Raw genomic sequence first — 15,797 nt, 5'->3', positions numbered from 1 at the left:
AGTTTATCAGTAGTGTGGTATTTTCTCCGTATACCTGTAGTTTATCAGTAGTGTGGTATTTTCTCCGTATACCTGTAGTTTATCAGTAGTGTGGTATTTTCTCCGTATACCTGTAGTTTATCAGTAGTGTGGTATATTCTGTGTATACCTGTAGTTTATCAGTAGTGTGGTATTTTCTGTGTATACCTGTAGTTTATCAGTAGTGTGGTATTTTCTGTGTATACCTGTAGTTTATCAGTAGTCTGGTATTGTCTGTGTATACCTGTAGTTTATCAGTAGTGTGGTATTGTCTGCGTATACCTGTAGTTTATCAGTAGTGTGGTATTGTCTGTGTATACCTGTAGTGTGGTATTGTCTGTGTATACCTGTAGTTTATCAGTAGTGTGGTATTGTCTGTGTATACCTGTAGTTTATCAGTAGTGTGGTATTGTCTGCGTATACCTGTAGTTTATCAGTAGTGTGGTATTGTCTGTGTATACCTGTAGTTTATCAGTAGTGTGGTATATTCTGTGTATACCTGTAGTTTATCAGTAGTGTGGTATTTTCTGTGTATACCTGTAGTTTATCAGTAGTGTGGTATTTTCTGTGTATACCTGTAGTTTATCAGTAGTGTGGTATTGTCTGTGTATACCTGTAGTTTATCAGTAGTGTGGTATTTTCTGTGTATACCTGTAGTTTATCAGTAGTGTGGTATTTTCTGTGTATACCTGTAGTTTATCAGTAGTGTGGTATATTCTGTGTATACCTGTAGTTTATCAGTAGTGTGGTATTTTCTGTGTATACCTGTAGTTTATCAGTAGTGTGGTATTGTCTGTGTATACCTGTAGTGTGGTATTGTCTGTGTATACCTGTAGTTTATCAGTAGTGTGGTATTGTCTGTGTATACCTGTAGTTTATCAGTAGTGTGGTATTGTCTGCGTATACCTGTAGTTTATCAGTAGTGTGGTATTGTCTGTGTATACCTGTAGTTTATCAGTAGTGTGGTATTGTCTGTGTATACCTGTAGTTTATCAGTAGTGTGGTATATTCTGTGTATACCTGTAGTTTATCAGTAGTCTGGTATATTCTGTGTATACCTGTAGTTTATCAGTAGTCTGGTATATTCTGTGTATACCTGTAGTTTATCAGTAGTCTGGTATATTCTGTGTATACCTGTAGTTTATCAGTAGTCTGGTATATTCTGTGTATACCTGTAGTTTATCAGTAGTGTGGTATTGTCTGTGTATACCTGTAGTTTATCAGTAGTCTGGTATATTCTGTGTATACCTGTAGTTTATCAGTAGTCTGGTATATTCTGTGTATACCTGTAGTTTATCAGTAGTTGGTATTGTCTGTGTATACCTGTAGTTTATCAGTAGTCTGGTATATTCTGTGTATACCTGTATTTTATCAGTAGTCTGGTATATTCTGTGTATACCTGTAGTTTATCAGTAGTGTGGTATTGTCTGTGTATACCTGTAGTTTATCAGTAGTGTGGTATTGTCTGTGTATACCTGTAGTTTATCAGTAGTGTGGTATTTTCTGTGTATACCTGTAGTTTATCAGTAGTCTGGTATATTCTGTGTATACCTGTAGTTTATCAGTAGTTGGTATTGTCTGTGTATACCTGTAGTTTATCAGTAGTCTGGTATATTCTGTGTATACCTGTATTTTATCAGTAGTCTGGTATATTCTGTGTATACCTGTAGTTTATCAGTAGTGTGGTATTGTCTGTGTATACCTGTAGTTTATCAGTAGTGTGGTATTGTCTGTGTATACCTGTAGTTTATCAGTAGTGTGGTATTTTCTGTGTATACCTGTAGTTTATCAGTAGTCTGGTATATTCTGTGTATACCTGTAGTTTATCAGTAGTGTGGTATTGTCTGTGTATACCTGTAGTTTATCAGTAGTGTGGTATTGTCTGTGTATACCTGTAGTTTATCAGTAGTGTGGTATATTCTGTGTATACCTGTAGTTTATCAGTAGTGTGGTATTTTCTGTGTATACCTGTAGTTTATCAGTAGTGTGGTATTTTCTGTGTATACCTGTAGTTTATCAGTAGTGTGGTATTGTCTGTGTATACCTGTAGTTTATCAGTAGTGTGGTATTGTCTGTGTATACCTGTAGTTTATCAGTAGTGTGGTATTGTCTGTGTATACCTGTAGTTTATCAGTAGTGTGGTATTTTCTCCGTATACCTGTAGTTTATCAGTAGTGTGGTATTTTCTCCGTATACCTGTAGTTTATCAGTAGTGTGGTATTTTCTCCGTATACCTGTAGTTTATCAGTAGTGTGGTATATTCTGTGTATACCTGTAGTTTATCAGTAGTGTGGTATTTTCTGTGTATACCTGTAGTTTATCAGTAGTGTGGTATTTTCTGTGTATACCTGTAGTTTATCAGTAGTCTGGTATTGTCTGTGTATACCTGTAGTTTATCAGTAGTGTGGTATTGTCTGCGTATACCTGTAGTTTATCAGTAGTGTGGTATTGTCTGTGTATACCTGTAGTGTGGTATTGTCTGTGTATACCTGTAGTTTATCAGTAGTGTGGTATTGTCTGTGTATACCTGTAGTTTATCAGTAGTGTGGTATTGTCTGCGTATACCTGTAGTTTATCAGTAGTGTGGTATTGTCTGTGTATACCTGTAGTTTATCAGTAGTGTGGTATATTCTGTGTATACCTGTAGTTTATCAGTAGTCTGGTATATTCTGTGTATACCTGTAGTTTATCAGTAGTGTGGTATTGTCTGTGTATACCTGTAGTTTATCAGTAGTCTGGTATATTCTGTGTATACCTGTAGTTTATCAGTAGTCTGGTATATTCTGTGTATACCTGTAGTTTATCAGTAGTTGGTATTGTCTGTGTATACCTGTAGTTTATCAGTAGTCTGGTATATTCTGTGTATACCTGTATTTTATCAGTAGTCTGGTATATTCTGTGTATACCTGTAGTTTATCAGTAGTGTGGTATTGTCTGTGTATACCTGTAGTTTATCAGTAGTGTGGTATTGTCTGTGTATACCTGTAGTTTATCAGTAGTGTGGTATTTTCTGTGTATACCTGTAGTTTATCAGTAGTCTGGTATATTCTGTGTATACCTGTAGTTTATCAGTAGTGTGGTATTGTCTGTGTATACCTGTAGTTTATCAGTAGTGTGGTATTGTCTGTGTATACCTGTAGTTTATCAGTAGTGTGGTATATTCTGTGTATACCTGTAGTTTATCAGTAGTGTGGTATTTTCTGTGTATACCTGTAGTTTATCAGTAGTGTGGTATTTTCTGTGTATACCTGTAGTTTATCAGTAGTGTGGTATTGTCTGTGTATACCTGTAGTTTATCAGTAGTGTGGTATTGTCTGTGTATACCTGTAGTTTATCAGTAGTGTGGTATTGTCTGTGTATACCTGTAGTTTATCAGTAGTGTGGTATTTTCTCCGTATACCTGTAGTTTATCAGTAGTGTGGTATTTTCTCCGTATACCTGTAGTTTATCAGTAGTGTGGTATTTTCTCCGTATACCTGTAGTTTATCAGTAGTGTGGTATATTCTGTGTATACCTGTAGTTTATCAGTAGTGTGGTATTTTCTGTGTATACCTGTAGTTTATCAGTAGTGTGGTATTTTCTGTGTATACCTGTAGTTTATCAGTAGTCTGGTATTGTCTGTGTATACCTGTAGTTTATCAGTAGTGTGGTATTGTCTGCGTATACCTGTAGTTTATCAGTAGTGTGGTATTGTCTGTGTATACCTGTAGTGTGGTATTGTCTGTGTATACCTGTAGTTTATCAGTAGTGTGGTATTGTCTGTGTATACCTGTAGTTTATCAGTAGTGTGGTATTGTCTGCGTATACCTGTAGTTTATCAGTAGTTTGGTATTGTCTGTGTATACCTGTAGTTTATCAGTAGTGTGGTATATTCTGTGTATACCTGTAGTTTATCAGTAGTCTGGTATATTCTGTGTATACCTGTAGTTTATCAGTAGTGTGGTATTTTCTGTGTATACCTGTAGTTTATCAGTAGTGTGGTATTTTCTGTGTATACCTGTAGTTTATCAGTAGTGTGGTATATTCTGTGTATACCTGTAGTTTATCAGTAGTGTGGTATTGTCTGTGTATACCTGTAGTTTATCAGTAGTCTGGTATATTCTGTGTATACCTGTAGTTTATCAGTAGTCTGGTATATTCTGTGTATACCTGTAGTTTATCAGTAGTCTGGTATATTCTGTGTATACCTGTAGTTTATCAGTAGTCTGGTATTTTCTGTGTATACCTGTAGTTTATCAGTAGTGTGGTATTTTCTGCGTATACCTGTAGTTTATCAGTAGTCTGGTATTGTCTGTGTATACCTGTAGTTTATCAGTAGTGTGGTATTGTCTCCGTATACCTGTAGTTTATCAGTAGTGTGGTATTGTCTGTGTATACCTGTAGTTTATCAGTAGTGTGGTATTGTCTGTGTATACCTGTAGTTTATCAGTAGTGTGGTATTTTCTGTGTATACCTGTAGTTTATCAGTAGTCTGGTATTTTCTCCGTATACCTGTAGTTTATCAGTAGTCTGGTATTTTCTGTGTATACCTGTAGTTTATCAGTAGTCTGGTATTTTCTCTGTATACCTGTAGTTTATCAGTAGTCTGGTATTTTCTGTGTATACCTGTAGTTTATCAGTAGTCTGGTATTTTCTCCGTATACCTGTAGTTTATCAGTAGTCTGGTATTTTCTGTGTATACCTGTAGTTTATCAGTAGTGTGGTATTGTCTGTGTATACCTGTAGTTTATCAGTAGTGTGGTATTGTCTGTGTATACCTTTAGTTTATCAGTAGTGTGGTATTGTCTGCGTATACCTGTAGTTTATCAGTAGTGTGGTATTTTCTGCGTATACCTGTAGTTTATCAGTAGTGTGGTATTTTCTGCGTATACCTGTAGTTTATCAGTAGTGTGGTATTGTCTGTGTATACCTGTAGTTTATCAGTAGTGTGGTATTTTCTCCGTATACCTGTAGTTTATCAGTAGTGTGGTATTTTCTGCGTATACCTGTAGTTTATCAGTAGTGTGGTATTTTCTGTGTATTTATCTGTACTCATGTATACTACGTCTGTAGGTTCGGATGTTGAGGAAGTCCAAGCAGAAGCAGAAGAAGTCATCAGCCGGCTCGAAGGACGGGCGCTCTGAGAGTCCGTCCTCCAGAGACGGAGGACACTGACCGACCCGCCTGCACCTCAGTGTCCTGCCTTTTACCTGCTTCCTGCTGCAACTGGGCGGCCGTTTTGGTTCCGGGCTGCTTCGCTCACGTAGCTTTGTAGCGACGCAGACGGGCTGCAGATGGACTCGGAGACCGGAGGAGGTTTAACGTTTACAGCTTGCACACGGTGGGAGGAAGTCTCTGGATCGCCTCTAGTTTGGTCCATCCTGCTGACCGAGCACTTATCACTCACAGAGTTCACACGGTTAATATTCAGCAAATAAAAGTAATTTTTTACTTAAAAGCTCACTAAGAGTAACAAGTACTTTATAGATTTAAAATAGGATTTCTGCATATATTAAGAAAGAGTTGACAGTATGGATAAGCTTCAGAGTTGAACAAAAAAAGTATTTAACAGAAGTAAGTTTCTGTCCAGACGTGACTGTATAACGTGCAGTAAGTAGCAGTAGACTCAGTGTCAGTTGATTTATTGTAATAACTTTAGTTGTGAAAAATAATGTGCAGCTATTGGAGTGATTATGACCTCAATCATATTGTCAGTGGAGAATATGAAGAACACTGAAGCGCTGCTGGAGAGACTGACAGGCAGTTTAATGAGAAGCTGTAACCACGTTATGTTTATCTAAACCACAGAATCTCCTGGGAGGCTCAACTGGCTTCCTTCTTCTTCTTCTTCTCATCTTGTGTGAAATGCTTTGGTAACGTTGGTTTTAGACAACATTCATGTCGCAGTGAAGCTCTCCGAAGCTAATGAGCGCGCAGAATCAAACCAGAAACCTCTGAAACCGCTGAGCAGCATCAGCGTGTGACTGGAAACTTCACAAGAGTCAAGTTAACTTATTAAAAGAATAAAAGTCAGATCAATCTGAGATCAACGAGTGTTAACGTGAAGATAAAATCCTCAAGTTTGTATTTCAGCAGATGGAAAGTGTATAAAGCTAATTGGCAATAACACCAACTGTAGATATATGATGATGATTTATAAGACAATAGGTCGTCACCAAGTTTGTTTTGACAGAAATTATCATCCAGATCTTGTGAAAACTAGATAATAACTTGTGCACAAGATTAAAAACACATCTTTTGTGACTTTAGAGACTCCGAACCTTAAAAATGAGCAGACTGTCTGCTTTCTAATTAATTTAATTAAGTTTCGTTAATCACTTCAAAATATGCGCATGTAAAAGTTAGAAAAACTAAAGTGTTAAAGAAGAGACGCTCTAGTAAATATTAGTTCTCATAATTAAAAAAGAAAAAGGTGAGCATCTGGCTTTATGATCATAATAAAAGTGATCAAGTTAGCAACCTTAACTTAATTTAGTTTTGATCGGCACAAAAAGAACAGTTAACATTTAAACTTTAAAATGATGACAAATAATCCGAGTTATGCAGGTCGTTGCAAACCTGCCAACATACGTGTTATCAGAGATGTGTTGAAGCAGGTACTTTACAGTCAAACGATGCTAAACAATAATATTTGAAGGCAAACTACAAAATGATTGAAAACCAGCTTGTTAAATTAGCGTCAATAAGTAAGGTCACGTTAGTTTGTGTCTTTATTTAGCTGGCCGCTCAAGTTACTTATCATGTATCTTCTAGAATCATGTTCCATAATAAATTGTGGACGTATCTATTAGTCCAAATTTAATATGATGACTGTCAAACACAACTTAAGATAATGTGACGTGCTGCAGACGGTGTTGATGCTGCAATAGAAGCTTTATACTGTTTCAGTGGATGATAACAGCCTCCGCTGTGATGTGAGCTCGTTGACTTTAAGCTGAGTTTAGCTGCGTGTTTGAGCTGACTATGTTTACAAGGTCACATTAGAGATTGTCAAATTGTGCCGTTGTGATTAAAGCAGACACTGATTAATAAACCAGCTGCATCACAGCCACATCACTGCGTTTACTGGAAAGCTAGCTAGCTTGCTAATATGCCAAATTAAATCTTAATTTGTAGTAAATTGAGGATAAGATTTAAAACATGTGTGTAAACAATGTGCCACTGCAGTTGAGTCAATGTGATTACAGATAGAACCAGAACATATCTAACTAGCTTCATTACCAGCTTGGCCAAAACAAAGTTAAAACAAAACAGTTCATTTTAGGGGAGAAATAAAAACAAATCGAGTTTAGATTCACTAAAATGTGGGAACAGAGTGTAGCACTGCGGTCTCCGGTAGCACCAGACTCTATAGAACCAGCTGCATTAAGATCTAAACTAAACTATTGATAGCTTGGCGAGCTAGTTAGCTAGTGTACTAGCGTGCTAAATAGCCAAAACGAGACTTAATTTGTAATTAAAAATTAATTTGAGGTAATTTCTGATCATTAATTACTACAGCTAGCTACATTACTCACTAAACTAAGCTAGAAACATCACTAGCTTTTAATTTGATTGAAATGATATTGATCACATTATTAGTTCTTTGAAGGACTGATTTTCTATTTGAGGAGAAAATTACTCATTTTAGGAACGATTTATCAAAACGTTTCATCTGGGTTCAGTATTTAATTGGGAACGAGTTAAAATGATGAAAACAACATTGCCAGGCGTAAAATAATTATCATAATCTTTAATAATATAGCTCTTCGTATCTGTAATCTCAATAATTTTGTATATTTTATTAGTAGATTTTCAGCACCAATTAACGCTGTTATCGGTCGACGGCATTAAATTGCAGATGAGTTTATTTTGCTGCCACAAAGACGAGCTTCAGCTGCCAGTTTCTATGGATGAGAGTAATTTAATGAACTTCGTCCACATTCCCAGAGACGTAAAGAACCACAGATGTTAAAGGACAAATCGAATGCTGAAGGTCTCAGCTCTTCATGTAGCCACAGCAGTATTTCATCACTGTACTTTGGTTGTAATATTTAGAGTTGTTTTTTTTAATCTGAGATCTGTATTAACTGATTTATTTTGATGTTTTGTGGTGCTAGAATAATACGTTACCGTTCTGTGTTTGAGTTGAGATTCAAGGATCCTGCTTTTATTCAAAGCCTCAAACCAAACTTCAAAATGTAGCTTATTTAAGGCTTTTAATGCAGGAACCACTAGTTTATATATATATATAATCTAGATCACAGTGAGAGTTTGTGGCTTTGAATGAACATAGATCTGATGCATCGGTGGCATTAATTGTTACTCTCCATTGACTGTGGAGTAAACTGCTGAGCTTCATCAGAAGTGTTTCTTACGGTCGACAGTACTGTGTGTACTGACATGTAGCTGTAGTATCTGTACACAGTGTTTTATTACATGCATGAAGTACTGTAGTTCTGAGTGTTTGTGTATTTACAACAGCGTTTTCTCTCGTCTCCATTCACACTAATGAGTCAGTCTGTCGCTGTTACACAACCACGGCTGCTGCTGTTACATGTTTTAAACAGTTAAATGAATATACGTCACCTTCCTGCTCAACGTTTTCCAAATAATATTATTCATTTCTTTAGAATTCCTTCCTGCTGGAGAGTCATTGGTTTCACTTCAGTTCTATGAAAATCAACTTGCAGAGAGACGTTTAGGGACATTTAAAGGTTTTGAAAACTCCTCTTTGGTGCATTTAAGAAGCTCCAACTGGGTTATTTTTTGTAGTGTAATGTGTTGGCAAAAAGGCAAAAACAATTCAAAGAAAAGGTGGTGCACATATAGTTATTTTGCAGGTATTTCTTTGCATCCAAAATCTTTATTTTGTTGGAACATCATTGTTCCATTTTTTGGAAAATCAAGCAGACGAGACAAACGAAGCAGACATCATATAAATAGTAATTAACTCTTGTTTGACATTAGAAATGTTGCTGTAAGCTGTAAAATCTCAGTGTCCTTAAATGCACCAAAAGTGTTTTAAAAAGTCCCTCCACATAAGTGCATTACCACCAGATGATATGAAGTCCTAAAAGATTGTATTTTCTTATTTTTTTTTTGCACACAAGTTAATTTCTTGTTTGCAAAGGATATAAAAATAACACCTTTCAGGACATTTGAGCTCCGTGATATGATAATATAACTTAAAACTATACTATATAAAAACAAATCAGAAAAATGTCCGAAAAGGCGGAAAAAATTCAGAAAGAAATATCCAGAAAAAATTTGAAAGGCCAAAGAAAAGTTCAAAAATTGTGCAAAATAAAAGGCAAAAAAATGTCAGGAAAAAGGTGGCAGAAAAGTATGAAAAATGTCCAAAAAAAAGTCAGAAACATTTTTACAAAAAATGTCCGAAAAAAGTCTGGAGAAAGGCAGAAAAAAAGTGAAAATTGTCCCAAAAAATGTTCGAAAAAAAAAAATCCTTCCCAACAAGCTAGTATGACATGGTTGGTACCGATGGATTCATCAGGTTTTTCTAGTTTCATATGATACCAGCATCTTCACTTAAGCTTTAAAACTGAGCCGCTACAACCTAAAATTCACAAGTTGCATTAAAGCGTTAAAGAAATTAGTGGCGTTAAAACAAGTTTGCGTTAACGCGTTACTATCGCTTTGACAGCCCTAAATATAACTTAAAACAAAAAGTGACAAGACATTTCGCTTCTCTGCAAGTTGAATTTTATAAAAGATTTACTGAAATCAACCTAAAAATTTATGCTGTAATTTGCAGGAATGTGAAGTAAACGAGCTAAAAGATGCACAACCAGCCGCCTCGTCCTCAAACCAAAAACAGCAGACAAGATCCTGCAGCTGATGTTTCACCATCGAAGACACTCAAAGTGTTTTCACCTCTAACGACTTGATTAGTAACAACAAAACATGGATGATGACATTAAATGGAAAATTGTGTTAAAAATGGCCAAATTTCTAGATAATCAATCTGCTGGTTGCCTGAAAAAGGAGTTCCCAAAAGGCCAAAAAGGATCAGGAAAATAAAAAGCTCATTTTATGCTTGAATAGAGAACAAACTCCAGTTTATGAGATTATAAGAACCCAAAACTTTATGTTTGTTATTCCTGCATCATTCCATCAAATGGAGATATTCTACATGTCTGCTGAATCACTTTAGACTCAGATTTGGTTGATTTGAATCTCCACTAAACTAAAGTTTGGTTGTTTTGAATTAAACATCTGAAGCTGCAGAACATCAGAGACTAAAACACTTTATTTCCTCGTTCATCCAAAACAGTAACTTCTTGTTAATCCTAAATGTGTTTTTCTCTGTTGATGCCATAAACGACTTTTTATCTGTAGTTGAATGTTAAAACCGTGCTGATGTTTTCTGCTTCTCTGCGTCCGTCGTGCCTCGTAGCGTCAGACCCACCTGACCAGGTGGAGGTCGGCGTAGTGCCTCATCCAAACGCTGCGACACCCTCAGTGCTCTGACGTTTAACATATATGTGTCTGTTAACATGTGTGTGTGTTAACGTGTGTGTGAGCTAACGTGCCTCCAGACGTCCTCTAGATTCTTCTGTTGCTGTAACGACGTTCAGTTTTATGACCTGAGCTTTTATTGAATAGATGATTTTATGTATATTTTTGCAGACAGAAGCTGTTTTGTTGTTTTTTAGTTTGAACTGTAAAGTTTTAACTGTAAATTGCACTAATTGTTTCACAGATGCTCTTAGATGTGACGTTCAGGTTATTATGAATGTTGTAACAACTAAAGCTAAATATATAGTACATATATATATATATATTCACAGTATATATGTTTAAATAACTGATTCTTATATGTGTTTAATCAGAATAAACTAAAGACCATCTAAGAACTAAACACTTTGTGTTTCTGTCTGATTTCTCCTTTAACTGCTGACGTCTGCATTTATCTTCTAACTGTTTAACAGGAAAGTAACATTTACTGAAGTACTTGTACTTTACTTGAGTATTTCCATGTTCTACTACTTTATGTACTTCTATACTAATATTTCTGGGAGCTGTGGTTCTGCTGGGTTTCACCAGTGTTTAGTCAGACTGGGAGCTGTGGTGCTGCTGGGTTTCACCAGTGTTTAGTCAGACTGGGAGCTGTGGTTCTGCTGGGTTTCACCAGTGTTTAGTCAGACTGGGAGCTGTGGTGCTGCTGGGTTTCACCAGTGTTTAGTCAGACTGGGAGCTGTGGTGCTGCTGGGTTTCACCAGTGTTTAGTCAGACTGGGAGCTGTGGTTCTGCTGGGTTTCACCAGTGTTTATGTCAGACTGGGAGCTGTGGTTCTGCTGGGTTTCACCAGTGTTTATATCAGACTGGGAGCTGTGGTTCTGCTGGGTTTCACAAGTGTTTGTGTCAGACTGGGAGCTGTGGTGCTGCTGGGTTTCACAAGTGTTTGTGTCAGACTGGGAGCTGTGGTGCTGCTGGGTTTCACAAGTGTTTACATCAGACTGGGAGCTGTGGTTCTGCTGGGTTTCACCAGTGTTTAGTCAGACTGGGAGCTGTGGTTCTGCTGGGTTTCACCAGTGTTTATGTCAGACTGGGAGCTGTGGTTCTGCTGGGTTTCACAAGTGTTTGTGTCAGACTGGGAGCTGTGGTGCTGCTGGGTTTCACAAGTGTTTGTGTCAGACTGGGAGCTGTGGTGCTGCTGGGTTTCACAAGTGTTTAGTCAGACTGGGAGCTGTGGTGCTGCTGGGTTTCACCAGTGTTTAGTCAGACTGGGAGTTGTGGTTCTGCTGGGTTTCACCAGTGTTTAGTCAGACTGGGAGCTGTGGTTCTGCTGGGTTTCACAAGTGTTTGTGTCAGCCTGGGAGCTGTGATGCTGCTGGGTTTCACCAGCAGGAGGCAGAAGGTCAACTACTCAGCCTACACCAAAGATGGTCTATAACTGACAGGAGGATCCACTCTGCACTTCTGCTAATGTTCGATGATGTCTTCTCATCAGACTGGAGCTCCTCAGGGACTTCAGCTCAGCCCACTGATAATAAGTACAGCAAATAAGTATATTTACTCAACTACTGTACTTCAGTACAATCTTTTTTTTATGCTACTTTATACTTCTACTCCACTACTGTACATCTCAGAGGGAAATATTGTAATTTGTACTGCACTCGCTCCTAAAAATGACACCTGGAAAATCCTTTACTTTACAAACATATCTTGTTATTACACAGCCATAATTTTCCTCTGAGCTCAAGAAAAATACTTCTTTAAAAAAGAAAAAGAAAGTAATTTAAAAAATGTATACACAACTGAACACTTGCTTTTAAAAAACAAGGCCAGGTTTTACATATATGGAGACAAATCTGACAAAATGCTAGCCAACCAACTCAAAGGCTTTAAAGCAAAACAAAATATCTCCAAAATCCGAATGTCAAATGGTCACATAACTTCAGATCATTCACAAATTAATGAGACATTCAGGGATTTTTATTCCCAGCTTTACACCTCAGAGTCTCAGGCCGATTGTAATGTAATTCTTGACTTCCTGCGCAGTCTAAATATTCCCAAACTTTCTTTGGACTTCAGGAAGAGACTGGAAGAGCCCATATCTCAGGCAGAAATAGCTTTAGCAATTTCCTCAATGCAGTCAGGTAAGAGTCCGGGTCCCGATGGTTTCCCGGCAGAATTTTTTAAAAAGTTCTCCTCGCTACTTTCCCCACAGTTATGTTCAGTCCTATCTGAATCCTGTAGGCAAGATTCCCTTCCTCAATCATTTACCGAGGCTTGTATCACTCTCATTGCTAAAAAAGGTGAAGACCCAACCGAATGTGCCTCCTATAGGCCTATCTCCCTCTTAAACACAGATGCAAAAATTTTGGCTAAGGTCCTAGCCCGTAGACTGGAGAATGTCATTCCTACAATTATATCCAAAGACCAAACTGGCTTTGTCAAGGGCAGACAATCGTACTTTAACATACGACGACTATTCAATATCATCTACTCTGCATCTGAGAAAGTCCCTGAGTGTGTTGTGTCTCTCGATGCGGAGAAAGCATTTGACCGCGTTGAATGGAACTACTTATTTGCTGTTCTGGACAAATTTGGTTTCGGCCCGAAATTTACCTCGTGGATTAAGCTACTATATTTGCTTCCCTCAGCCTCAATTCGTACTAACTCCCAGCAGTCTAAACCATTCAACTTACATCGTGGAACCCGTCAAGGGTGCCCTCTGAGCCCCATACTTTTTGATCTGGCCATCGAACCGCTTGCCACAGCCTTCCGCAGTTGCAGGGACATATCTGGTATTTGGAGGGGCAACATAGAGCATAGGGTCTCATTTTATGCTGATGACCTCATGCTCTTTGTCTCAAACCCGGGTACCTCACTACCCCCCGCTCTGTCGTTGCTCAATCAGTTTGGTCAATTTTCGGGATACAAATTAAATCTCAACAAAAGCGAGCTTTTTCCCATCAATGATGAAGCACGAGCCTTAGACCTCACCAACCTGCCTTTCAAAATTGAAAAAAATAAGTTTTCCTATTTGGGCATCTCAATTACTAAAAAGTACAAAGATTTATTTAAGGAGAATTTTATTGCTCTGTTAAACCAGATTAAACAAACACTGAAACAGTGGTCACCTCTTTCCATTTCTCTCGTGGGGCGTATCAATTCCATCAAAATGACCATCCTACCCAAATTTCTCTACCTCTTTCAGGCCCTACCACTTTTTATCCCCAGATCTTTTTTCAATCAACTTGATTCAATTATATCCGCCTATATATGGCAGGGTAAGCGTCCCCGTCTTAGCAAGGTACATCTCCAAAAAACCAAGGCTACTGGTGGTCTGGCACTTCCAAATTTTTGTTTCTATTATTGGGCTGCTAACTTGCGATGTCTTGCGTTTTGGTCCTTCTTTTACAATCAGCCCGACTGTCCTTACTGGGTAGCGATGGAACTCCACTCGGACGATAACCTGTCTGTTCTTGCATTGCTTGGATCCTCGCTTCCGCTCCCCTCAATGAAATCTATCAGGAACCCGGTAGTTAAACATTCTTTAAGAATATGGGCTCAATTTAGGAAATACTTTGACTTGAACAGCTTCTCTACTCTAAGCCCCATTGCGTCAAATCATCTTTTCAAACCATCTATTCAGGACCCTGTTTTTCAAGAATGGCACAGGAAAGGTATTGTGCGTTTCAAAGATTTATTTGTAGATAATACTTTGGCATCATTCGAGCAGCTAAGCAAAAAATTCAGTCTTCCTAAGTCCAACTTTTTTAGATATCTACAAGCAAGGCGCTTTGTGCTCTCTCAGTTGTCCAGCTCCTCTGCATCGACAGACGCGACAATTGTCAATACGATCCTTTCTTTAAATCCATCACACAAAAGGCTTATCTCCGTTGTCTATGGCATGATATCAGACTTGAAGCGTGCCCCCATGGACAAGCTCAGAGCAGCATGGGAGGAGGACTTAGGCCTCTCTCTATCACCGGATACGTGGAATTCCATACTGAAGCAGGTTAACTCATCCTCTCTATGTGCTCGTCACTGCTTACTTCAGTTTAAAGTGGTGCATAGGGCTCATATCTCAAAAGCCAAACTGTCTCGCATGTATCCTGAGATTAGTCCCAACTGTGACAAGTGCAAAAGCGCTGAAGCCTCCCTTATTCACATGTACTGGTCATGCCCTAGTCTTACAAACTATTGGACGGAGATCTTTCAAACTTTATCTCAGGTGTTAAACGTCAAATTAGAACCAAACCCTCTAGTTGCTCTGTTCGGGGTCACCGGAAGTGAGACGCAATTAACTGCAGAAAAACGACGCACCTTATCCTTTGTTTCCCTTCTGGCTCGGCGAGCAATCCTGCTCAGGTGGAAGGGCGCTGCCCTTCCCACTCACACACAATGGTTGGCGGACATCATGTCTTGCTTAAAGCTTGAGAAAATCAGGCCCTTTTTTAGATACATTCCAGACACTGTAAATACTTGATTACTAAGTGCAGCTTTACTACATCACAAAGTATTCAATCATTCATCGCAAGTCATTGGCGTGACAGTTAGCTTTCCATATGGCGTGCTGGCAGTGACTGGGGAGGGATTGTTTTATTGTTTATATACATCCTTTGTTTTGACTTATTTATTTGGTGGCATTGGTGCCAGCTGCTAATAATGTATACTCATACCTGTCATTCTTTTTTGGTTACCGAATAGCGCTGTACTTTTGCTATATACTGCCAAAAAACCCAATAAAAAGATCTTGATTTAAAAAAAAAAAATGTATACACAACATTTTTTTTACACAAGCAAAAGATACCAAAGGCTAAATCAAATTCATATGACTAGAGTATATACATATATCCTTGCACCTGTGAGTTTAATGTTGTTATAACAAGATGTTTTTCATGTTATTACAACATCGTTTCGTAATAACGTGAAAACATCTTGTTATAACAAGGATATATTTGCTTATGACAAGAAACTTTTATTGTCGTAATAACATGAAAAAATCTTGTAATAACATGGAAATTTCTTTTAATAACAAGAACATTTTCTAGTCATAATAATGTGAAAACATCTTGTTATAACAAGAAGTTGTTGTTACGACAACAAAAGCTTCAAAAGTTTCATGTGGTAATAACGTGATGCTGGCCCGTGTTTCTTTTTCTGTCGTGGCAGTAATACGCTGCCGTAATGTTGTTTATGACATGATTAAATTTACCTGTAAGTGTAAACAGGTGTTCATTTCCTGTTCTGTAATACAAAGAAAGGTCATAATTCATAAAATATAAAATAAAGATAATGTTTTGTCCTCAGAGTGAGACCTTTTT

At 37.8% G+C, this 15,797-nt stretch overlaps 1 protein-coding gene across 1 annotated transcript in view; it reads left to right on the top strand.

Moving 5' to 3' along the window:
- Positions 1 to 9,393, top strand: part of dgkq (diacylglycerol kinase theta) — a 30,289-nt gene extending 20,896 nt beyond the window's left edge. Inside the window, exon 23 of the mRNA XM_074649556.1 lies at positions 5,071 to 9,393. Coding sequence (XP_074505657.1) covers positions 5,071 to 5,172 — 102 coding nt within the window. The 3' untranslated portion in view covers positions 5,173 to 9,393. The remainder of the gene's footprint in view (positions 1 to 5,070) is intronic.
- Positions 9,394 to 15,797: the final 6,404 nt, after the last annotated feature.

This window comes from Sebastes fasciatus, chromosome 10 (genome assembly GCF_043250625.1).
Source record: "Sebastes fasciatus isolate fSebFas1 chromosome 10, fSebFas1.pri, whole genome shotgun sequence".
Lineage (NCBI taxonomy): Eukaryota > Metazoa > Chordata > Actinopteri > Perciformes > Sebastidae > Sebastes > Sebastes fasciatus.
This window is presented reverse-complemented; position numbering and strand designations above follow the sequence as displayed.